Source organism: Sinohyriopsis cumingii, chromosome 6 (genome assembly GCF_028554795.1).
Source record: "Sinohyriopsis cumingii isolate HCF-2022 chromosome 6, ASM2855479v2, whole genome shotgun sequence".
Lineage (NCBI taxonomy): Eukaryota > Metazoa > Mollusca > Bivalvia > Unionida > Unionidae > Sinohyriopsis > Sinohyriopsis cumingii.
In genome coordinates this window covers 76,680,084-76,707,409 of record NC_142966.1, presented here as the reverse complement: position 1 = coordinate 76,707,409, position 27,326 = coordinate 76,680,084, and the positions used below count along the sequence as shown (strand labels likewise).

Sequence of the window (27,326 nt, the reverse complement as noted above, 5' to 3'; positions counted from 1 at the left end):
TTTTCTGTAATAGGTGACCTGTTTTCAGCCAGTAGGATTTACATCGAAAGAAAACAAACAATGCAGACTTTAAGTAAATGAAGACAAAACTAGTTAGAAATACACTGGTATACTGCCAACTTAAATTTATGTTACCTTTGTGTGATACAATCAATAATGCATTAAGTACATGTATATGAAAAGTCCATGAATTTTAGTATATGTTACATGTTTTATCATGTGTTGGTCATATACCTAAAGAATAAACATAATTAAAAACATGTACAGTATATATAAAGAAGTGTTAGTCCTCATTTGATCAAAGTCACGTTGTCAACAAATGTGTCATTACATAGTTAACTGCAATATTCATTGTCACCAGTATTTGTGGCTGGATAGTATCTGTTTACATGCACATTAATTGGCCTAGATTTTGGTCTTCCTGAAACAAAAGTAATCTTATTGCTGAGGCTACCAAGGGAGAAGAGGAGAATGAAAACCCGTCAACAAGTGAAAATTTCACAAATGTCTTTGTGAGATGCTACATATTTAACATCCTTCATGGCCTGATGTTTAGTTTCAAGAGATGGGAAAGTTTTTGTTTTATGCCACCATTAGTAGCAATCTTAAACATGAGGTTACGTTTTTTCCTACGAAACGAGAAACATTCACTGCACAATAAATGTGTTCCAACACTGGAGTTTGATGTTTTTTTAATATAATAAGATGAAAATTTTGTGATGACACAAAGTGGCCTTATCTGTACTGTGTTGTATATTTATAGTTTAGATAAGGTTAGTGTTGTCACAAATTTTTGTTGTACATTTTTGATAAAACAGTTCCTATCACTGATAACTTTGGAAAATGCAACAATTGCAACAATTGATCAGATTCCATTGCTTTTATTCAAGTTTGGTGCTGACTTAATTTGATGAAGTGTGCATTGTTGTTACTGAAGATTGTATTTGGCTTGAATTGATGATGGGTTTGTAATTGACGTCGCCATGAAAGGCCAACTTTGGAGGACCAAACAATCACCCATTTGTTAGTGCGACAGGAACATTAAAGATTCAGAGCAAACATCAAATAATTTAGTACAGTATAACAGAATATGGGCGTGAACTGTTAGCTTGTTGGCATAAACAAATAGAAAACAAGGATTTTTTCAATTTGGGGCCAGTGACTTCCGTCAACATATACCCTTATTTTTTATCCCAATTTCAACATAAGCATGACAAATTTGTTTGTAATAATAGAATATGGGCCCAGGACTTTGTGTTTTCGTTGACATATGCAGCTTGTCGACATAAGTGATGTTGTTATAAGTGAGTAAGATTGTAATAATGGTATATGGGAGATAGTATTTATTCAATATCAAGTTTGAAAGTGAACCTTCATTCAGAGGTCACCTGTTTCCAAAGGCCACTTTGAACTTTTCCCAGGTGTGGCTGCTGTTTCAGGTTCAACTTCATTTCACAACAGGTTGTAATATGCCTAATTTGTGAAAATCATATTTAGAGCTGTATAAAATGGAAGTGTTGCCAGTTTTGTGCAAGTTGAAAATCACATGTTTCAGGCATGTTAAGTAAGAGATACAGAATGCCTTGAGTGTTTAGTGGATCATAAAGTCAACATCCAAGGTGCAAGTTGCATTTATTTCGCATGACTGTGGAAATTTCCTGATTTTGAGTAGTATTAGTTACAAAGAAAACCATATACATTGAAATTAAGTCCTATGGGTATGGCCAGTTTTGCAATTTACTGTGTATTTATAACTTTTAAAAATCTGCTCAACTAATTCTGATCGTGGTTTGCAAGTAATATCTTTGGTTACCCAGTTGGCCAAGCAGTCTAAAGAGCTGCTGTTACTAATCATTGCCATCTCACCCCTGTCGACTTGGGTGTAAGTCTCAGGCTCAGCCGATACATGCGAGAAAGTTTACCAGTAGCTTTCTATAGGTCAGTGGTTCTTATGGGAGTTACCTGGGTTCCTCCACCAGCTGTCATGTATAGCCTATTAAGCCTCAGAAAAATGGCATTAAACCACAAACAACAACAACTTTTTGACCAGTATTAACAGACTGAGTAATGTAGAGAGACCAACGTTGCCTCTTGCATTTTGAATACATTGGCTATGTTACTTTTAGTAATTTTAAAATGTATTTAAAAAATTTCATTACTTGGAAGAAATGCAGGTTTTTTGTGTAATGAAACATAATTTTATTAATATAATTTTACAAATATATGTAATAGTTTACATAATTTGTAATTTTTCTTCACTTTATCACATAAATGCATTCTTTTATTGCAGGTGTGCTAAGTGTTACCCGCATCTACAACTATTACAAGAAGTATGGGTACAAGACAGTTGTGATGGGTGCCTCCTTCCGCAACATAGGTCAGATCGAAGGACTTGTTGGCTGTGACCTTCTCACGATCTCGTAAGTGTTACATTCTGTATGATTTAGTGATGAATATTCTTCCACCATGGTATTGCCAAAGAACTGTCAGTATATAGATATTTTTCTGCCTGCATGAAAAAAAACATTTTAATGACAAGTAATACATTACCTGTTGTTATGGCCTAGACTGTGATCCAAGGAGATTATTTCCTCCTCTAATTAGTAATTGGTGGTCTAGAATGAACACATTATTCCAGTCTGATATCTTAGTCAACTTCCTGACAATCAGAAAATTTGCTTTCAGTTCATTGAATTTAGTGTAATTCTCACATGGCTCTTGGCATTTCATGATTTAAGTCACCTTGCATCATTTCTGCTGCCATTCATATCCTATTTTGGGCCCTGGGTTGCCAAGTGGTCAGAGGCACTCACCCTTTACAGATCACTTACATCTCACCTCTATCCACATGTGTTCTAGTCTTGACTTGGCCAACGTGGGTATGCGAGAAAGCATGCTAGGAGCTTCCCATGGGTCAGTGGTTCTTCCCAGGGTTTTCTCTGGTTCTTCCTCTACCAGAATATAGTGGTCACCATGAATAGCATATCGTGTGCTGAAAAATGGCATTAAACATGCAAAACAAATAAACAGAACGTATCCTTTTTTGTGTTGTATTTATGATTTTCTTCTCATTCTTTCATACTTTTTTAGTATCTGCATCCTTTTTCATTGAATTTTACAGTGCTTTGTTATTTTTTATCCTTCTGTTAGTCACTGGTATTAGGGTAAGTATAACCTAGACATTTTGGGGCTGTGGGTGGGCATGTAGCATTTGCCACACTAGATCAGTAATATCTCACCTCTGTCTGCATGGGTTTGAGCCTTGGGCTCAGCCAGTGTGGGTATGTGAGAAAGATCAACAGTAGCTTCCTGTGGTTTGGTGGTTTTTTCCAGGTTCTTCCAATACTATTTATACTGGCCACCATGTATAGCCTCTTGTACTGAATAATGGCATTAAACCCATACCAATCAACCAGCCAATCAACCTATTCATTTTTTTTCCTGTTCAGTATTTATTTATTGTGTTTCTTTTCAGCATTCAGTATGCATCAAGGTGTGAGTAAATACATATGCCTTTCTATTTATGTTTGTACTAGATGTCTATGCACAGTCATTTGTCTTGTATAGGTATGTCAACAGCTCTGTAAAGGAAGGTACAGGCTTTTTGTGGGATGCAGAAGTTATCACAATATATGGAAGGAGGTTGTCAGCTGCCATGATGGAGGGATCCTCTGCACTTCCTGGAGAAGGAAAGCTGTCAGCACCAAGTAGTGAGTCCCACCTTCTTGATGCAGGGGAATTGTGGTCTTCTTGCACATACAGACTTGTATTAAAGATTAGGGATCTTCCTTGTTGGAGCTGAATGCCACAAACCAAGACTTACAGGTCTATGCTATCTGACGGATCTTTCTCTGTGACCAGTGAGGCAATGTCACAGGGAGGTATCAAGTGACAGTCACAAAAGGTCTTTCACTGTACACTGGTTACTGGTCTGGTCTATGGGCACTGGGTAATGTGTCAAATGAAAGTCAATGAATATCTGTCACCAGGTCACCTGGCACAGGTCACTGAGAAATATTAGGTCTGTCACTGGGTCATGGGGTGTTGATTACTAGTCACCAAGTAATGTCCCAAGTGATTGTGATCAATTGTCTGTAACTGAGTACTGAATACTGGGTGCTAGACACCAGACACTGGGTGCCAATCACTGGATATGGTGATTGGTACCAATGAATCATTTTTGGTCTCGGGTGCTTTTCACCAACCACCAGGCTCCATGATGTGCACCACTGACACCATTCAAAAGACTAGCACCAGTATTTTACTGCTTGTCAAGGGAAAGCAGTGCATATGATATTCTCCCTTTATTTTTCCTTTCAGTCCCTTTGGGGAAAGGGCTCAGAATTTGATGATCTGAGAGAAGAACAATATATTATTGTCATGCCCCCATGAGTGGAGACAAGACATTGAATCTTCAGTTATAAATGCCACCTTTCTTGGAGAAGGTTGAAATGCCTTGCCCTGAGAGCAAAGACAGGGCAACAAGCTATAAAAATTTTGGTTGATGGAGCTGAGTTCCCAGAAGAACCAGTCATGTTCGGTCCATCTCATTTGGAATCTCCATCTTCCTAGGTGATGGTGAAGTGGTAGTGTGGAGCTTAGGTAAGACAGTAAACAAGATCCATGTCCAGAACTCAAAGGATCATCATAGGCTGAACTGCAGAGATTGTTTGAGACCATTTCCAGGATATTGAGACATGCACTGTCAGTCTCCATGATGCTGTCTTCATAGCTTCTTTACATCCATAGGTATGGCACCTGAAGCACAGCAAAAGCCTTTGCAGGCTGCCACTCAATGCTGAAATGCTATTCAGAGGGCTAATCCCTAAAATTACCTCAAAAGACTCGAGGGATCAGCAACACTGGTCCCTGACCACAGTACCAGACCCAGCTAAAACAGAGATGAAACACCCCTGTCTCAGATGTTCTGGAGTTCCCCCTCCTGAACATTTTACATAGAGGAATCAACAGAACTCAGAGGTCTGTGGTCTAAGGTTGACATTGCCTGGGGTGGGAGTGGGAGACATGCGCCCCAGTCCTCCAAAAATGCCCCATATGGGTTGCGTCTCTGAATGCCTCTGTCAACTAAAATCCAACTCCTGGCCTTCGCAAGTGGCTTAGATTTGAAGTCCTCCAGACCAAGTTTTCCACTAACAGGAGAAGGGGTGAAGGTGGGCCCCTGGCACCTTAAAACCAGTTGCTTCGGGTAGATGCAACTCGTAAACCTTGGATGGTAGCTCATCTAGGAGAAGGAAAACTTGATTCCAAACCTCTGCTGCCTTGTGGCTATACCCACTCATGGGAAAGGCTAAGGGAATAAACCCCGACAAAATCCGGAGACAGAGTCCCTAAGGCGATCTGACATTGACTTCAACGTCATTCTGGCAACTCCTGCGATGTCGTTGGTGCCAAGCTGTATCGGCATTCGTCGTTCCCTTGGTCCCACCAGCTGCGTGGAGAGGGGAGATCTGCTGCATGGACAACAGCTGATTCTCCATACCACCCTGCCCAGGCTTCATAGCTTCAATCAACAGAACTCAGACTCATTTTATAACTCTCTTCTACCCTTCTTTCTCACGATGAGGTGTCAGGGGTGAAAGTGTACTGCATCTATACCTTACCTTTGGAGGGAGATATTTTGTGCCTCAATTGCACCCTACTTGGTCAGATCTGGAATCCTGAAACTGTAAGTTAAGCGTCTTGATGAGTACCATACCCGTATCACAAATGAAGGTCCATGTGACCCATATTTCATGCTTTACTGACTTTAGTGACCTTTTGTGTCTTGAGATTATTTCTCCAACACTGTTCTTACTTGAATCATCAAATTTTATGATCGTTTGCATCTCTCTTGGTACCACATCTTTACAACAAAAAGGTCACTGTGACCTACATTTCACATTTTATTGGCTTAGGTTCAGTTTTTGCATTTAGCTTTTTACCATATTGGTCTTTAATTCCACTTTACATCCTGTTATACCTGGAATCTTCAAACTTCTTGAGTAGGTGATCTCTTTATCAGTACTATAACAAAAGTTGATCACTGGGACCCATTTTTCTCACTTCACAAATATTGTTTAGATTTTATATTTTAACTGTTCATTCAAGAATCATTAAACTAGGTGATTGTATACATTTCTGTTAGTATCACACCTGTGCAAAAAGGTCAAAGAGTCATATATTTTACATTTTTCTGCCATAGATTAAGTTTCTGCATTCATCTCATGACAACATGATTTTTTTGCATGTTATATACATACCATCTTTTTTAGTATCATGAAACTTTGAGGGAATGCATATTGATGAGCACTACACCTTATTGCAGAAGTAGATCATTATGGCCCATATTTTATGCAAGTCACCGTAACTCAAGAAAGAAAATGTGTTTCCACTCAGTAACATTAGCTCTACATCACAAACCTGGAGTAAATTTTGTGACTGGTTTGCACATGGGGTAAGGTAGAAGCCTATTGATGTGGGGTAAAAAAATTAAAGGTCAGTGGCACTGAAGATGAAAAACAAAAAATGGTTTCTGCTCAGAATTTCAGATCTTGAACAAATACTTTATGTGACTGCAGGAAAATTAGTTTTGGAAACAATCTTTTGTTTTTGAGTAAACTTATTGACCAAACTTTGTAGCTGATCTACACATTTCATAATATATATTTTAGGATCTCAAGGTCAAATGTCATGGTTATGGTAAGTTTAATAGAAAATGGCTTTCTTACTGTAAGTTTAGTTCAAGATCTCATATCTTGACCAAAGTCCAGGTCATCTCCAGTTGACCATATCCTGCCATTGACAATACTTGTGTTGAAAACAGATGAACAGTACATGGAAAGACCCATTTTGTGAAATGGAAATACCTGGAAATACCTGAAGCTAGCTGATCACTATGATATGGCAGCCCACTCTTGTCAGCTTATACTGATTGACTTGTCCAAAATTACAAGTGTGTAAGTGATAATGGTAATCAACAAACGTCTAAGTCACATGGGCTGAAATAGTGTAGATTTAACACAAGGAAAGTGTATCATGGAAACTTTGCACCACAATATTAAAGGTCAGCTTTAAAGTCTTAAGTATCATAAAGAAGTGAATCATTTGAATCAAAGTTTTAGAAACTTGAGCAATGTACAGTGTGACCCTGCTACAGCATGCTCCATTATAACACGAATTCAGATATAACACGGTCGTGGTGTGGCTCCCAAAATTTCATATAAATGTATTTTTCTCGTATATGAAAGAAAAAGACTGCTTCGGTGACCTAGTGGTTAGAGCATCTGCCTTGGATGCGGAAGGTCTTGGGTTTGATCCCCAGCCGAGTCATACCAAAGACTTATAAAAATGGTACTAACAGATGCCTTGCTTAGCGCTCAGCATTAAGAGGTTAGTGTTAGGACTGGTCAGCCTGGTGTCAGGATAATGTGACTGGGTGGGACATCATGCTACATGTCTGCGGCATGATGCCCCAGTGCTAGACATCACTATAAACTGCCACATTGCAGACATTGTAGCGATATGACTGAAAATTGTTTAAGCTACATTAAAAATCCAAATCACATCGTACACGGAAAAAAATCTTTCTTAAAAGTATGAAAAAAAATCCAAAAAAGCATATTATCATTTTGGGGAAGAGATCATGTATGAATAATACAAGACGATTGTGGCGTGGCTTCCGAAATTTTATATGTATTTTTCTCGTACATGAAAAAATAGTGTTTTATTCTTAAAAGTATGAAAAATAACATGTGAAAACTTTATTCAGGGATCATGCAGAGCTTTGCCAATGTCACAAATTGTGATGTTTTTCCTTATTGGCAGCAAAATTTACCATCTGGTGATTATTTTTATTGGTGACATTGATGGCTGTTTAAACTTGCATATACAAGCACTGGTTTGGAGTGGAGAAATTCAGAGGTCCCATGAAAGGAAGCCGCAAAGTTGATATAAAATGCACCCAGATGTATCTATTGTTACATAAACAATTCTTTGTCCATATTGGCAAACCATCTTAACAGTGCATTGTTATGTCATAATCCCCTTATGTTGACATCTAGCATATGTACTGTATGTTTTGAAATATCTGCTTTTTATAAAATTTTCATTTCTGGTAGCGGAGATCAACTGGATGAGGCATTATCTTACAATGTATCTTTTGTTGGATTTTCGTTCGCTCGCTAGTAATTAATATATTTACATAGACTGACATTTGTATGTGGATGGTAAGTAAAATTCCTCTTCTTTTCACTGAGAATTAAATTCTTTAGAACATTCACATTTTATGTAGTAATCCCTGTCATCAGATCAGAACACCTGCATCTCTGTCGTCGATTGACCCTTTCTTTAAATTTCTAATGCATGCATGGAAGGCAGCATCACTCCTACCAAAAATGTACAACAAAAAAAATAATAAAAGAATTATAAATACCTAAAACAACACTAAATTTTACTTGTCTGTTCAATAGGCTGGGAGGAACAGTAACTACAGTTGACCATAGGATGGCCAATTCATTTAAAAAAAAGGGTAACTGGATAAAATAGTTTGCTGAAATTTCAAAGAAAACATTGCATTTGAAGCACCGATTGTTATGAAAACATTCTTCGCAAATGGGAACAAAATCAGTCTCAATCATACAGTACAATTTTTTGATATTGCCACCACAGTAAGAAACGGGCATTTGTTTGGTTCTCCAAAGCTGTCCTTTAGCGGTGACTTCAATAACACATGCACCCTTCATCAAAGAAAGACGACTACAATCTTCAGTAAAAACAATGAACCTTTCTTCAAAGGACATCAGTACTGAACTTATATAAAAGCAGTGGAATCTGATGGATTTTTTCATTTTCCAATATGACTGGAACACTTTTACTGTGCCATGAAAGGTTCCTTTTTACAGGAAAAAAGTTTATGTTTACAAACGCTACCAATAGCGGCTTAAAACGCATACTTTTACCGACTTGGGACGTACTGAAAAGTAAATGTGCTTCATCATTTGTTACGTGATTGTGCTGTTTTTCCTCCACTAAATTCAGACCTATATGACCTGTGACAAAATTATTGAATATTTTTAATGTGTATGTGTGCATATTTTCAATGGAATTACATGTATTGTGGATTCAATGTGTGTGATGAGATTCATGGGTGAGTACATGGTGTTGATACTTTATTCATGCTATACATTAGACATGTATATTTAAACATTATACACGTATATGTACCAATCTGTGGTTCTCTGAATAAAGTAAAATATTATATATGCCTTCTGTTTTCACTACAGGTGTATTTCTCATTTAATACATTTAAGATGCATTGATTTAAGATGATAACTTTGCCAATAAAGCATGTATTGTTGCTTATAACATGGTTTGGTCTATAACACGGTCAGGTTCTATGGCTCCCAACTACCATGTTATAGCAGGGTCACACTGTAGTTCTTTTATTTAGTCAGATCTAGATAGGGTTAACTATGATCTATCTTAAATGGTCCCAGAGAAGACCATAATGAAAAACTTGGAGTGCATCATTATTGTTCTGTTACAGGCCATCCTTGCTTGACCAGCTGGCAAAATCTTCAAGTCCCTTGGAAGCAGTACTCTCTGCAGAGAAAGGTAGTTTACCATTTTTTACTTAGTGTTTATTATTGCTTGATGGTAATATTTGAAAATAAATTCCATTTAAGGTCTAAATTGAATAAAGGCCATTTTCTGCCCTGTCTTTCTTCACATGATGCATATTACATGCATGAGGTGGTTGCTTCATTTTAAACACAATGTTTTGTGTTCACTTGCAGCTTAACATGCAGATGGTAGATTGAAAAAATATAAAAGATATTTGCAACTCCTCCTGAATGAAAGGTCATATCAACATGGAGTTTTCACTTAAATATTTCTTATGTCTAGTTAGTCCTAAACAAATATGGTGGAAATCTGACATTAAATATGGCCACCATGTCAACCATCTTAAAATTCTTCTTGTGATTGCTATTTCTCCTGAATGGAAAGTCATATTGACATGAAGTTCTCAACAGAAGACTTTTTTATATATATATTTGGTTCTAAATGAAAAAGATGCCTCTCTAACATCCTGTCATCTTAAAAAGCTTTTTATCACTGCTCCTCCTGAATAGATTGTTTTATCAACATGGGTTATTTTTTTAACTAATAGACTTATTTTATGTCATGTATGTTTGGTAAAAAATGAAAATGGTAGCAATCTGACATCCTACATCCATCTTGAAAATCTTTCTAGTTCTACTCATCCTGAAATGAAAATCGTGTTGAGTGAGATTTTCAACATAAGATTTTGTATGATGACTGGTTGGTCCAGAATGATAATGCTTCCAATCTGAAATCAAATATGGCCACCACAGTGGCCATCTTGAATGTCTTGTTAATCACTACTTATCCTCAATGAATGGTCATATCTGCATGGAGTTTTCACTAAAAGACTTCCTATTGTCTCTTGGTTCTAAATTAAATGGGTGCTGATCTGAATTTCAATTGTGAACATCTTGTCATTGCTAATCCTTTCAAATGTGAAGTTATTTTGATGTGGGGTTTTCATCAGAAGCATTCTTAATGTGTCTTGTTGGTCCTAAATGAAACTGGCGACAATCTGTCTACTAATTTGAAAATCGTGTTAATGTTAAAGAATATTAGATAGAGTTTCAACCTAAGCAGTTAAAAGGCTTTATCATGAATTTCAGGAAATTCTTTTCACCAAGTATAGCACCAGTCCCTATGAGAGACTCTTGTATCATCTGAACTCAATTTATGAACTTTATTATGATGTACCACTTTGAATTTTTGCAAGATTGTGATATATATATATATATATATATATATATATATATATATATATATATATATATATATATATATATATATACACAGTAGTCCCCCTTTTATAAGGCCACCCCTAATGCAGCAGGGAAGTGGCCTTATAATGAGGGTGGCCTTTCTAGAGGGGGATGACAAATGCAAATAGTAAATACAAAAGAAAGTCACAAGTACATTTAGTTCTAAAACATTTAATATTTTCATTAAAAAATCACATGCATGTTGTGAAATAAATGTAAAACAAACTGTTTCATCATTTTCAAAAGAATGTTATGAATAACCATTGATATAGTTTTAAAACTATAAGTATGTTACAGATCACATCATCTGTCACTTTGTTGGCAACAGTCTAAAAAAACAAACCAGTCTCATCACAATTAAAAATATCCTTGCAGTCATATCACCTGCATATATTGTTTAGTCTTTTGTTCCAATCTTCGACAACTTCATTATTAACATCAGCTGATTCTCCACTAAGGACAGAACACTTAATATTGTGTTGCACTTGAAATCTGGTCAACCATCCGTTACTTGCGGTAAAGTCGTCATATCCCAATTCAACTGACAAAATTGTTGCTTTTTCTTGTCATTCAAATCAGGATACAAACATCTCCTGGCTCAAACAATCTTCCTTTCTCCGTCCATTTCACCTTCCCACGTCTGCAGAATTGTTTCCTTATCTTTCACGATATTGTTTATCTGAGAGTTTCCGACATTAGTTTTCAGCAAGGATCCTCAACCCCACCTCCCCCCCTCGGTCAGTTGAATTACTTTCACTTTCTCTTCTAAACTGAGAATTTTTCTTTTCCTCGATGACATGTTGATCTTTCTGCAGTAAGTTATTCATGTTGCCAACTACAATACTGATAAAACAATTTTTTATGCATCTAATCAAATTGCCATGTTTTTAAAGTAAGTGTTCTTGTCACGTGACTCGTTAGTCGCAGTCGGGTACCCTATTGTTTTTATACATTTCTTTACACTAAGTGAGAGAATCCAAAACGGCTTCGATATGTACCATTAACATCACACAGATTTGACCTCGCGGCTGTTAGGATTTGTAATTTTGACAATTATTGTCAGTAGTAATAGCCAGTAATTATCAAAGTGAACAAGCTCAACATCTTACTAAGGAAAGTCATAAAGCCTATCAAACCATTTTACTGCTGACTTGTGTATGTACATCAATGCTGCCACTTCTCAGCTGTTACTGCTGTTCAATAGTTGTAATCTTAACAATTATCAGAGTGACTAAACTGGACATCTTATGATAACACAGCAGTATGTCTAATTTGATTACATGTACTTACCCTTTTGTATGGATTACAATTTGAGTCTTTATTGGCTTTATGGAATAAATGTGGCTTCTCATGAGGCGTAAATGATATTATATTAACCTTAGTGGTACATGTACATTAGTCAACACTTCTTTCAGTAACGAAAACCTGACATCAGGAAACAGAAATCGGATTGCTCAACACACGTTAAGAATAAAATACTGGTTCTGGATACATATTAAGATAAAATGCGGCCGCTTGTGAAGGGTAAATTTTATATTATTGCACTAATATGCTGGCCGCTGGTTGCGTTAGCCGGGTGGCCTTTTGTGAGGGGTACTTTTGAACACAAACTCGTTGGTGCCAACGGATTCTGGCCATAAGGAGCGGGTGGCCGTTGGTCAGGGGGCCGTTCAAGAGGGGGGCTACTGTATGTGTGTATATATATATATATATATATATATATATATATATATATATATATATATATATATATATATAGTTGACTCTATTTTTTAGGATTTTATATCTGTTGCATGTATATTTTATTTATATACATTTTACAGAATGTTAAAAACTTACTTTTACCTTGCACTTCAGGTTAGATTTATTTGGAAGGTTTTATCTTTAAAGCATTTTTTGTGCAAATTTTTTTATTTTTACATTCTTAGAATATTACTTTTAATTGGCTCCATATAGCCATTATTTGTGCTGATATGCTAATAAGTACATTCAGATCCAGTGTTTTAGTGTGATACCACAAATTGCATGCATTGAAGGAGCTAAAACTGGCCTTTTATTTTATTTTGCAAACATTTTACATTCTGATTATGGACTGAAATTAATATCTTACATGCTTGACTTGCTAATATATCCAATCATGCACCCCATCCCAACCCCACTCACAAAAGAGAATTTTTATTCCAGCCAAGGCATTGGATATTGAAAAGGTAACAGTGGATGAGAAAATCTTCCGCTGGCAGATGAATGAAGATGCCATGGCAACAGATAAATTGGCTGATGGAATACGCAAATTTGCTGTTGATGCTGTCAAACTGGAGAACCTGTTCAAAGAAAAACTCTCAGAGTAAATGATATATTTCTCAACTTCTCAAAGATGCTGTATATAAAACAACAAACTTTCCTTTGGTATTTCTCCTTGCATGTTCAGTAATCAAAGTAAATATTTAATGTAATGCCAAAAATGTGTCAATTAATGTAATTTTTTTAAATTAGATTTTATTATGCATTTAAAGATATTAAGATTGATCAAAATTAAATAATGTTACAGTTTTTAAAAAGTGCATAATGTGTGAATATGTCAGCAGTATTTCATTTATTTATAAACAAGAAACTTTGGAGAATGCACAGACATGTGAAGAGCATATGACAAGGTTTTTATACAGATCTATTTTTCTTGAAATCAGTGTTATGGATGTCAGTATCTAATCACTGTAGGAATGTTTTGATCTGAAATATTGCCAATTCTTGTTCCGTGCTTAAATAGCTTACATTAAATATTTTTACAGCTGTTTTGGAAATGGCTTATTTTTGCATAGTTTTAAATGTAAATTTACTGGTATAAATTTTTACATGAATTTCTTTGGAAATTAAACAATATTCAAACTATCCTATCACAGTTTGTAATCTTTACACTGTCCCAGTAATACCTGCCATGGGGCCCCGAGTGGCTGAGTGGTCTAAGGCGCTCACTGTTTCAGATCATTGCCATCTCACCTCTGTCTGCGTGGGTTTGAGTCTCAGGTTCGGCCAATGTGGGTATTTGAAAAAGCTTGCCAGTAGCTTCTCGTGGGTCGGTGGTTCTTTCCAGGGTTTTCCTGGGTTCATCCTCCACCATTTATACTGGCTGCCGTGTATAGCCTATCTTGTGCTGAAAATGGCGTTAAACCCTACAACAACAACAACCTGCCATACCTGTAATGACTTATTGGGAAAATGTTTAAATGAAGCATTCCTTGAAATTGGCACCATTTGTAGCTTACCTGTATAGCTTACCTGGCACTAAGGCCAAGTTTAAATTGAGCTTTTGGTATGGCCTTGCTTACATTGTGTGTCACCCAATGGTTAACACTTGGCTGTTTTCAATTTCTTCTCAAAAGCCATTTTGAACAAATTTCAACCAAATTGTACATGCTACCTTCTGGCATGAGGACCTTTCAGATTTGTATAGTTGATGCTGATCTACCATCATCTAGAGTCACAGTTACTAAACATAGAAAATCTTAAAGTGTGACTTATATTTACTTATATCACAAAATATAATTCTTATATATAAGTGTATATATATTCTTTTCTATTTCACAATTCTCTGATATTGAGTTTTCAGTTGAACAGTAGTAGCCTAGGACAAAGTGAAATCATTTTCATGTGTCATTATTTATGACTTGATGCCTTTATATTCTGGAATATAATACGATTCTGACAGGAAGCCGTTTGTTGGTTTGATTTGAAGTCAATTTATTGCTCTCCAAAGTTACACGGACCTTTGTATAAATTTTCATTGATGGCAATGAAAATCTGGACTGCAGGTATGGAAAATACCATGCATGTATTTTTACAGAAAAACATGAAGATCTTATGCTAAAATATTGCGAAAAATGTAACAAGTTTTGGACTTGGGATGAAAAATTAATATTGAACATCTTTACTTTTCATTTCACCTGGTCATAAGGTCAGGTGAGCTTATGGTATGGTCCCACATGTCTCCAGCATTGTGTGTCATCCATCCATCAATAATTGCTTGTTACTACCCAGGAGGCCATACTTGTGATCAGATTTATATCAAACTTGGAATATGCGCTTTTTACATCAAAATCTCAGAGCTTAAAAACGAGCAAGCAAAGAACCAATAAAGGAGTTGCATTCTGTATTTTGAAAAATGTCTCCATCATTGTACATCACAGGTTGTCTCTGTCATATGATGCACCATGTTGCAGGAAAAGCTGCTGATAAATTAGAAGAACTCCTGAAGCATCAAGTTGGCACTCCACTCTACCTGACAATGTACTTCATATGGATAGAGTTGATTTTTTCATCTTATTTCCCAGCTAAAAGACCCAATAACTGTAAGATATAAATTTCCTCTTCTTTATCAGGTTATGAAAGGAATATTGGTTCTTTAAAATTCCAGAGGGATAAATAAATCATTTTGTACATATATGCTCATTGAATTTTTATCATGTTATATGTGAATTTCTCTTTTTCTGCTCGGATTACTCTTTTTGTCCACTTGGATTACACTTTTTCCTCGCCAGGGGTTGGCATGTAAGCTGATTTGACTAGGTAAACAGGATAATCTCATGAAGCTGTTCGATTACTTTTAATATGAGTGAGACCTATGCATATTAACTGTGTTCTTGTGTCTTATAGGCCGATGATTTTTTACCACTCTTGAAATTTTAATTTGATAGAATTTTGATCAAACTTGGTATATAGGCTTATATTATCAAGATGTTAAATAACTTTGATTACAAGCAAGCTCTATGCATATTTATGAGGCAATCTTGCTGCCTTAGCAGATGCTTGATTTCTTTGTATAATTTCAGTAAAATATGGTGAATAGGCTGGGTAAGTTCAATTAGGAATGAAGTTGCATATTAATTTTATCTTTATCTTTGGAAAGAAATTTTATCAGAACGGTAAAATTTGAATGACAAAATTATTGAAGATAGTTTACATATAATTTTGCTCTAGCAAACTACATAAATCTACTTCATGAAATGGTCAACTGCTAAGCTATATAAGCCAGGTAAACAATATTAGGACCACTTGGACCTCTTGCTATTAGGAGCAAATGACCTCTTCATGAATTTAACTTGCTATTAAATAAGTTCAGTGTCATGATTTTCAAAAATGGCTCCAGTGTTACCTATTTTCATTTGTAAATACTTGAGCAATTTTTATCTTAGAAATTACATGAAAATAAATACTTTGTGAAGATATGTGTATAATATATATTTTGTTAGCCAAAAGTTCTCCATATATATATGTGTGTGTGTGTTTATATATATATATATAATGCATGTGTGTGTGTGTCTTCATCATAACTGTATTGAATATTTTGAATAAGATATTCATATTAAATATTCTATGCTGTAGTTACATGAAGTTTTGTTATGATATGAATAAGCCTATTGTGCCTTTTTAGCTTGTCTGGCTACAACACCAAGTGACCTTATGATATGGTCCTGTGTCCGGTTTGCATTGTTCAGTATTCATCCATGAACATTTGCAATTTTCAACATCTATTCAGAAACCACTAAACCAGTTGAGGACTGGTGCTCAAAATAGAAAAACTGCTAAATGTATTCTTAAAAACTGCTAGATTGTAAACAGAATTTGACCAAATTTAATAGAAAGCATCCTACCAGAACCAGCTTTCAGGTTTTTACAAATGATGCTGATGTACTATCAAGTGTGACCACTTACTAAAAATATAAAATTCTTACATTGACATTTCAAAACCTATATGGGAATTTTACCAAATTTGACAGAAATTGTCTTGGCATGAGGAGTTTTTAAGTTTGTAAAAGTGATGCCCATCTGCCAACAAAAAAGTCTGTTCTTTTGAAAGAGCTTGTTTTTCTCAATTGTTTTTGCAATTCATTATATTTACACAATTTTAGAACTGACTTTTATTCTACATCTTATTGACAGTATTGTGTTGACATGCTGTCAAACTCTTTTAAAGGGTCACTTGATTTACACCATAGATACATTCCTGGTTTATGGTGTAAATTGAAAGTATTTTCCCCATATAATACATGTAAATTAAGGAAGTTCTAGGGCAAAAAATGCATCTGGAGTTTTCAAGTAATGATTATTTATGCATAATTTTCAATTAAATTAGTACATATAATATGTACGTGATCTGCATGTGAGTCACGGCACATGGTGCCAGCGATGGCATAAAGATAAGCACAGTGGCACAAGTAGAATGTTAAAATGAAAGTGTGTAAATCGATTGGTGTATGGAGAGCATCACATGTACACACATACTAAAAATATTTTCCTCAAAAGCCCCCAAACAGAATTGGACCAGACTTGATAATAAGCATTCAGACCCTCAAGCCTTTTGAATCTATAAAGACTATACTTATCACAATCAAATATGGCCAGTACTCCTAAAAATAGACAGCTCCGGTGGCCTAGTGGTTAGAGCGTCCACCTCGGATGCGGGAGGTCATTTGTTCGATTCCCCGCGGAGTCATACCAAAGACTTACAAAAATGGTACTAACAATTGCCTCGCTCGGTGTTCAGCATTAAGAGGTTAGTGTTAGGACTGGTTGGCCAGGTGTCAGTATAATCTGACTGAGTGGGCATCATCTACATGTCTGTTGCATGATGCCCAAGTGATAGACATTACTATAAATAGCCACACTGCAGACATTGTAGCGATATGACTGAAATGTTTTTAAAGTTACGTTAAAATTCCAAATCACACAGAGAAAGTATCCTGGCATAAAAGACTCGAAAATAATTGATAAGCAATGTTGATTTGCAAAGAAGTTAACAGGATAGAGAAACCTTGAAACAGCAGGATGCATGACATATGAAATCAGCAGCATTCTTCTGATCCAGATTTCATACAAGCTTCTCGAGCATTAGGATATTAAACAATCAGCCTGGTGAGTGATTGCTTGCTTGGGCCTCCTGTTCAATGTATTCATGTAAAAATATTAGGTACCTGGATATCTTAACAGAAATGTAATCACCAAATGCAAAGCTTTCATGAGTCTCCAGCAATCTTGTTGATGGGAAGATGGAATAAATCAGTTTTCTATTTCCTGTTCATTCTTTTTCATTCTCCCAGCATGATATATATGCGGGGTGGGTGGGGGTGATATAGCTATTGCCATGTCAGTCTCTCTGTCCAGAAACATTTTCATGGCATAACTCTCTTTAAAGTGTAGGCATCATTCTAGACTAGTTGACCAATATAGGCCTTTTTCCATTCTTTGCTTTCAATAATTTTAATTTTTTGTGTTTGTTCATTTTTACCTTTTGTCCATTTGTTCATCGAGCTGGTCATCACACTTTTGTTTCTGAAGCAGACTTAAAAAACATTCTTCATTTTGAATATTTTTAACCATTTTGTCCATGTGTTCATCGATCCACCTGACATTTGTTTCCAAAGCAGAAAAGAACTATTCATAATATCTTTATGAAACTTCATACACAAATCTGCACAGATCTTCATTTTCGGTTGTAATTGTTTATGTCCATTTGTCTTCTATCCATCCAGACTTTCATTTCTTGGGTGAATCTCCAAAACTGTTGAAGACATCTCTATGAAGTTTTGTACATTTATTAGACTGGTGGTGTAGATTTGATTTACCTTTTGCTTTTCAGTATGTCAGTTTCACTATTTTTAATGTTTTCATCAATTTCCTTTTTTTTATCTTTCCATCTGTCAATGATGCTTTTGTTTTCAGAGCAAAAGTTCTGTATCATGCATGATATTACTATGATACTTCATACATATCAGACTTGTATTTTCGATGTGACTTTTACTAATTATCAATTTTTATTTTCAAAAATGTTTTTGTCCATCAATTTATCCATCCATTGATCTATGATTAACACTTTTATTGGGAGGACACCATTCAGTATATACTGATGACATTTGATGTATATATATATATATATATATATATATATATATATATACTTTACTCACTTAGTCAAGTCCAACTGAAAACAACATAGACCCTGATCAGCTGTCACATAATATGGTGACAGATCAAGGCCTGTGTTGCTTGTTCTGCTGAGTACTCATAACAAAGTGCAAAATCTCAGATCTGCTGGCTCATTATGTGATGGAAAATACAGGTCTGTGCAGTTTTCAGTTTGACTCAACTAACAAGCAAGTATATATGGTAATATAGATGTAACCTTTGCTATTTATAAATTGTTTTCGGAAGTATTATTTGGTGGGAGGGGATATGGAAGTTTCTCTATTCATGTTTCACTAAAATGTATACAATAACTTATGTGACTACACCACGATAAAATTTGCCAGAAATAACGAAGGTGGTTAAGACAACCCTATCCAGGTCAATAAAATGTAAAATATAGGTAATAGTGACCTTTTTGGTATATTTTTGGTACTAAGAGAGATGTAAAAAAATCATCTAGCTTAAGGAGTACAAAATTTACAAACTGAACCGGGCCCCAAGTGGCCGAGTGGTCTAAAGCGCTCTCCGTTATGGATCACTGCCATCTCACCTCTGTCTGTGTGGGTTTGAGTCTCGGATTTAGCCAATGTGGGTATGTGAGAAAGCTTGCCAGTAGCTTCTCGTGTGTTGGTGGTTCTTTCTGGGGTTTTCCCGGGTTCTTCCTCCACCATTAATACTAGACACCATGTATAGCCTATTGTGTGCTGAAAAATGGCGTTAAACCCTACAACAACAATAACAAACTGATCCAAAGTCAGTGAAATGTGAAAGATGGATCACAGTGACCGATATTTTTAAGATGAGTGTGTACTACTTAGCAAGATGCAACCTATTGTCACGTTTCATGATTTCAGGTATTGCAGTATTATTTAGCAGCTAAAACACCAAGAACTAAATGCAAAAGCTTAATAAAATGTTACATGGAGGTCTCAATGGCCTTTTGTTGCAAGGCAGTTAAACATGAAATATGGGTCACAGTAACCTGCTTCTGTGATATGGCTGCAGCACTCCTCAATACATCCCCTCACCATATTTTTTAATTCTTAGTATAACAATGTATACATGGTGCTAAAAAATGCCTTATTTGGTTGCGAGATATATCCCCAAAACTTAAATGACACCTGTAAAATGTGTAATGTTGGTCAGTGACAGTTGTGGTGAGGGTGTGGTACTTACAGAGATGTACACATCATGTTTTTTTTTATCCTAACTTGGACAGAGCTAGAAAAATGAACTTGAAACACATTTAACCAAAGTCACTATAGCATGAAACAGGTCATAGTGACCTACTTTTTTGATGATAGTGCACCCCTCCACAAACTTTCATGAATTTAGGTATATCACTGTATACGTACAGGGTGCAAAAATCTGGTTGGTCACAAGGTAGATGCAAGTCAGTAACTAGTGAAATGAGCTTCCTTTTTGGTAAGGCTGTGGTATTATTAGATAAACATACTTTGATACAATTTCATGATTCTGTCATACACAACACATTTGTAATCAACTTAAAATAAATTTAATCAGTCACTGAGGCATGAAATATAAGTCAGTGACCTAAAGGACTATATTGAATAAGGGCCATTTTCTGCCCCCTCTCCAAATGTTCTTATATTATGTATAATGTACATATGAGGTGCTTAACAGTTATTTCTGATATCAGTTTTGTGTTCACGTGTCCATTGCCATGGTTACAGGGTGTCAAAACACTATCAGAAAATACATGAAAAGCAGTCATCTTTTCCATTTACTTCTCATCGATACTGCTTTTCCATGAGCTATTCACTCAGTTTCAAATTTGCAATATGCATTGTTATTATTTTAGAGGTTATAAAGCTGTATATATATATATATATATATATATATATAAAGTTTAGTTTCTAAAACTATTCCAAAATGGTCCAATATTGACAAAAATAGAATATTGAACTAATACGTCAACTGAAAACTTTCTAAAATGCGTTGACAAAAAGGTACTAAATCGTACTATACAAAAACTGTTCTTCAATAAAATATTGTTTAATATTATTGAATGATGTTTAATATTATTGAATTATTTAAATGATTGATATTATTGAACATGATGGTAAAGGAGGCATTAACAGGGTCCTGTATGTTCACTTCTTTGCCGAATACATGGGTTTCTTACCTTCAATGGAAATGCCAAGTGTTCGTTATGTATTTATGTACTTTAATCCTTATATTTTCATGCTATACAACACATACACTACTGTGTTTCTATTTTTAGGAGAAAAAAAATCAATAAATTGTCTCCCACACCCCTTGTGGTAGTCTATAGTCAAACTGTAATCTAGTTATAAACTATATATTCATCAGTAAAGATATAATATGGACATTAATAAGAAAAAGAAAAAACTATTGGTTCAGCACTTTTAATGAAGTTCTGAAAACTGAAATATGTTTTAGAAGTAATGGTATTGGAGAGTACAAGAAAGAAACAGACTATAGGTTTTGTACTCTCTAGTCTAGACCTTTTGCTCTTTTAATGAAATGAAGACATAATGTCATTACAATAAATATGCAGTAATTAGATAAGTAGATTGAACTAATAGGTATTTGGCATATTTGTAATGCAAATATTATTTTCACTTACAAAATCATAATTATCTGGCTTCCATCGGGACTTTGGACATTTTTCCCACTGTTTGGACAGTTTAAAATTTTAGCAATTGTAAATTTTTTTAGCAATTGTTAAAAACATCATTAGTGTAGTAAGCAAGTTAAATTTTTTTATGTCATTCTTTAAACGATTATTCTTGTTATGGACGAGTGTATCGGAAAATGCGATACAAATTCAGTATGAAAAAATTTAATATAAATATACATGTATGAAAGTTATACTATCTAAATATGGAAGAATAACTGCTTCACAACATGGGTTCTACTACCATTATTTTCTGATGCAGACATGATTGGCCACCCTTGTAATGTTCGATTTTACATGAAAAACACATTGATTAAAATGTTACCTTGCTTGAAATAAAAATTAAATTGATTTTTCAATTGTGCATTATTTTTTTGTTTTGCTGAGCTGTTACTAATTTTATTTCAAAATAAATTCACAGCTGTTGATATTATGAATATTAATTCTTAAAAAGAAAAAAGAAAAAAAAAGAAAGAAAAAAAATCAGAATGTGGGGGATTCGAACTTGGTGTGATAGGTTTCCGAAATAAATGCGCAACCATTTGAGCTATTGAAACTTTCAGTTTTATATGTGTATCATGCAAATGACATTTTTTCCAAGCTGCTTTATATAACTGCAGACTATTAGTTGTTGTTTGCACATTTAATAATAGAATTTTAAAGAATTGTTATTGTATGAAGAAAGACACAGTTAACAAAATTTAATGAAAAAGTACGCAGGTTGTAAACGTTATTTCCAGCAGAAAATTGACAGATTCATTTACTGTAGATGACATACGGAATTGCGCTGTAATAGTTAATTAAACATAGCAAACATGATGGAACTGAAGAAAAACCATGTTATTAATGTATATAATAAATAATATACATGCACTTACCCTATTATTTAAAGCATCCTTTTGTCAAAAATTTGGCAACGTAAAAATACAGTTTCATTTAAAGTTTAATCCACATAGTCTTTGTTTATATATAGTTCCAAATACCCCTTCAGCGCCTCTTTGAAAAATCTTGTTTTCAATGCATTTTAGATAGAATAAAGAAAGAGAGAAAGAATGGAAACATTTTTAAAATATCTGAATTGTTATTATTCCCGGAATGTTTCTAATATAATAATAAAGGAAATAATATAGTGCACTCTAGAAATGCGGGTCTAATTGCTCATGCATAGCGATACTTCGGCAGGTATGGTGCAACAGGGAAAACAACGATAATGAGATATATACAGCAAAATTCAAGAATTTTTGAATTTTTAGTGATTAGCGCAAATGTGAACACATGAGTTAATATGAGAACCTAAAAATTGTAATAAAAATTAATCGGTGTAAATATCTTGTCTGATCAAGCCTGCGCTTATATCTTATTTCTAGTTTCAAGTTGCTCAAATGTAGCATTTGCTCTTAAATTTCCCATACCAGACCATGTTCAAAGGTCGTCTTTTGGTATGAAACAGAAATTTATGTGCATATTTAATGCAGAATCATCATCATCATCATCATCAGTCTCATGACCTAGTGAGGTCGTCGAGGCACTGTGCTGCTAAACATCTGACCAGTTCCCTCCACTTGTCTTGATCATGTGCCAATGCCTGTGTCTCTGCAAAACTTTTCCTGGTTCATTCTGTGATGTTGTCAGTCCACTTTTTTCTCTGTCTACCTCTCCTTCTGCCACCCTGGATGCTGCCCTGCAGAACTGTTGTGGATACACTGTTGGCTCTAGTGACATGGCCATATTGGCTTTAGTGACATGGCCATACCATTTCAGCTTTCTCTTTTTGACGGTGGTGAGGAGGTCCTCATATTGGCCTACTTCACGCCTGATGGTGTTATGCACTTCTTCATTTGTGATGTGGTCCATGTAAGAGATGCCAAGGATGGTTCTGTAGCATCTCATTTCAAGTGACTGGATTCTTCATTGTAATTCTGCTGTCAGGGTCCAGGCCTCACATGAGTACAAAAAGACTGAGATGACTAGAACTCACAATACATGTAATCTGATTTTAGTTTTCAGACAGATATTCGTGTCTCTCCAGATTGGTCTTAGCTTTGACATAGCTGCCATTGTTTGTACTGCTCTTGACAAAATTTCTGCTCTTAATCCCTCTTCGGTGATTATGGAACCAAGATATTTGAACTGGCTCACTGTTTCCAGTTCATGTCCTCTGACTTTAATCTTGGCTGAGATTTGTTTGCCACTATTTGTCATCAGCTTTGTCTTCTCAGCGTTTACCTCCATGTCAAATCTGGAAGATGTTTCATCCAGGTTCTTCAGTAAGGTGGCAAGTTCGTCTTCACTGCCTGCCAGCCCATCAATGTCGTCTGCAAAGTGGAGGTTGGTGATGTTTGCCCTCCAATGCTGACTGTCCCACAGTGGTTTTCCAGGGCTTCGCTCATGATACACTCTAAGTAGATGTTGAAAAGCGTGGGTGACAGGAGACAGTCTTGACGCACTCCCACTGTTGTCTGGAACCAGTCCCCCACAGAACCTTGGGCAATTACTGCACTGGTAGTCTTGGCGTATAGCTGCTTGATGGTATTGGTTAACTTTTGACCCATGTTATACTTCTTCATTGTGGCCCACAATGCCTCATGCCACACTCTGTCAAAGGTCTTTTTGAAATCTATGAACACATGATAGATGTCTTGTTGGTGTTGCGAGTACTTTTCACACAGAACCCTGAGATTGAATATTTGTTCTGTTGTGCTTCTTCCACTCCAGAACACGGCCTGTTCTTCAGCGATTATTTCTTCTGCTTGTGGTTTCAGTCTGTTCAAGATGATCTTCAACATTACCTTATTAGCATGGCTGATCAAACTGATAGTTCTGTAATTCTGGCACAGCTGGAGATTGCCTTTTTTGGGGAGTGTTATAATCAGTGACTGGGTCCATTGTGTTGGCCATTCACCTGTCTGCCAGATCTTGTTGCAGATTTTTGTTAGTAGCTCTTTCACTGATTCCCCGCCCCCCCCATTCTTGATAAGTTCAGCTGGGATGTTGTCTACTCCAGCTGCCTTCCCATTCTTCAGTGCTCTTATTGCTGACTCCACCTCTTCTTTGAGAATGGGGAAGTTATCATCATTTGAGGAGTTTGGAACTTCAAGCACCTCTGTGTCTCCTGTGGACTGATGGTTGTAGAGTTCTTTGCAATACTCAGTCCATCTTTCTGCAATGTCACTCGCTTCTGTGAGGCATTTTCCATTTTTGTCTGCAATGGTACTGACTCTTGGTTGTTTCTGCCTGGTGAGGTCTTTCACAATTTGGAATGCCTTTTTGCTGTTATTCTTTATCAGACTGCTCTCTATTTCTGTGCACTTTTGTCCAATCCAATCTTCTTTTGCTTTCTTCAAGTTTTTTCTGATATTCTTGTTTATTAATGCAGAATAGGGTGATTTATGCATCAAATAATACAATAAGGCACAGAGTTGTGATATGTACAAGAATTTTTTTCCCCCATAAAAATGGGGGCAGAAAATGGTCCTTATTCAATATAGTCCTTTGTGATGAGGGTATAGTACTTATTTAGATGCATCGCCTCACTTTCATGATTCCAGGTTCATGTATACATAATGCAAAACACCTGAGCCCAATGCCAAAACTTAATCAAGAACGCACACCTAGTGCATATATTTTTTTTACTAGTTTTGGCCCCTTTCCTGATGGTAGCTAATATGAAATCCATTGAAAACTGTTGCTATGACCTAGGAAAAAGAATGAATGACATTGAGGGTGTGCATATGTATGTGCTTTTGTCTGTGTGGATGCTGATGTTGATGCTGAGGGTTGTACAATGGCTGACCTCAGCTTGGAAGGGGCGAGTCAAAAAATGCAAGAACACAGTGATTTATGATGACCATAACATTTCCATCAACGCTTAGGCAATTGCTTTTACCAACCTCTGACAACCCACCTGTGTGCATGGGTTCAAGTCACAAGTAACTTATCGATGTGTATCTTTATAGAACATTTCCAGAGTCTTAGGCCCAGCCCACGTGGGTATTTGAAATAGGTTACCAGTAGCTGTCCATAGCTTGGTAGCCGCTCGCATCATACTTAGAGTACCACGATCAGAGCACACCTCCCCGCTGCTCTGTACCCTACACTGGCTATCCATTCGATCCAGAATCACACATAAAATTTGTTCTCTGTGCTATGTTTCACTGTCAGACTCTAGTCCAACATACCTATCTGACCTCACCCATGTGTACACACAGCAAGATACTTACGCTCCTCTTCTGACAATCGTATACTCATTATTCCCACTATGAAAACAAAGTCATATGGACAGCGTTCTTTTGCATACCAGGGCCCAGCAACGTGGAATGAATTGCCCACTGAACTTAGACACAAAGACACACTGATCACATTCAATAGGGCTCTCAAAACTCACTTATTTCGACTGCAAGAACAAACTTAATGACTTAATAATGTTTCCTACCTGAAATATTCTCAGCACGTTTTTTAATTTTTAATGTTTTTCTAATTTCATGGTGTTTGTTTTTGTAATAATACTATTATGTTTTTATCTTTTAGATGTTGTCTAATGTTGTAAAGCGCTTAGAGCTTCTAAAGATTAGGCGCTATACAAAGTCCTCATTATTATTATTATTATTCCCCGTGTTTTCCTCCACCAATTATATTGGTCACATCGCTGTGTGTAACCTATGCTGATAAACAACAGCAAAACATTTCTAAAGTTTCAGGGTAATCCCTTGAAATCAGAGACCAGTTGCATTCAGAAGATTATCATACACTCCATTGAGCCACAAGATAAAAAAGAGCATCAACTCTACTGTGGGAGTGAAGAGATTGGTGAATATGCACATCCTAATGTGTTGACCATAATATATACCAATTTCCATGGCAATCCATCAAAAAATGTTGGTCTAGTTCTGCTCGTGAGATTTGTGTCACAGAATGCATTAACCTTTGACGTCTCTACTCCATTTGCATGGAAGCACCTATTGACGTCTAATGTAAAAACATCAGCCATTTTAAGCCAGTTTTTGTAGCACTACCTTCGGGTAAAAACCCCTATTAAATACTACATTCATTTCTGCAAATGACAATTATGTCAGATCACGTGGTCACTGTTTATGCTCTGGTCGATATCTGCTATTTAAAGTAACTGGTTCGTAATCTCCACTCTCCAAAATGGAGGTCGTGGATTTCATTCAGTACTTAGGAAGTTTTCATGATTAGAATCACAACTATGAAAGATTCAATAACTTAGGTAAAGGCTCTGATACTGATGTAGGCAGTAATTCGTTTTTATAAATTATCAAATTCAGATGACTTAGTGATGTAGATGCGGACAAAAAACTTGTAAATTTCGAGTATGAGAAATGGCAGCTACGGATGGTCATGCGGTCTCACTGACTTGACGGTGAACGAGTTCTCAAGATTTTAAAGCACATAAAAAATTCTTCCGTGATAAATAATTACACAGCTATAACAATCGGACTTTACTCTTAAATATTTCCACACATAATAGATGTGTACCAAAAATGTAAAATGGTTCAAATTGCTGTTAAACGTAACATACACTACACTGCTTAGCAGTTAACAGGCAGGCCTATGTGTATGGAGCCGAACAGGTAACAGGTGTTCTATTTATAGCATGCTCCACTTGGTAACTATGCTGTATGAGGTAAAGGGTTAAGATACAAGATATAAAAGGGTAATAACCACACAAAAAAATGTGGAAGTCAATATTTTGATGATATATACCCAGTTTCATGGCAATCCATCAAAAAATGGTGGACTGGTTGTGCTAATGAGATTGTATCATACAATGCTTCCATATGAAAGGGGCAATAACTCTAGAAAACACTGCTCAAGCAATGTGATTT

At 35.9% G+C, this 27,326-nt stretch overlaps 1 protein-coding gene across 1 annotated transcript in view; it reads left to right on the top strand.

The window, feature by feature from the left end:
• Nucleotides 1–13,748, top strand: part of LOC149797255 (putative transaldolase) — a 37,258-nt gene extending 23,510 nt beyond the window's left edge. Inside the window, exons 7-9 of the mRNA XM_089961961.1 lie at nucleotides 2,291–2,420; nucleotides 9,545–9,612; nucleotides 13,047–13,748. Of these exons, the coding sequence (XP_089818087.1) occupies nucleotides 2,291–2,420; nucleotides 9,545–9,612; nucleotides 13,047–13,210 (362 nt within the window). The 3' untranslated portion in view covers nucleotides 13,211–13,748. The remainder of the gene's footprint in view (nucleotides 1–2,290; nucleotides 2,421–9,544; nucleotides 9,613–13,046) is intronic.
• Nucleotides 13,749–27,326: the final 13,578 nt, after the last annotated feature.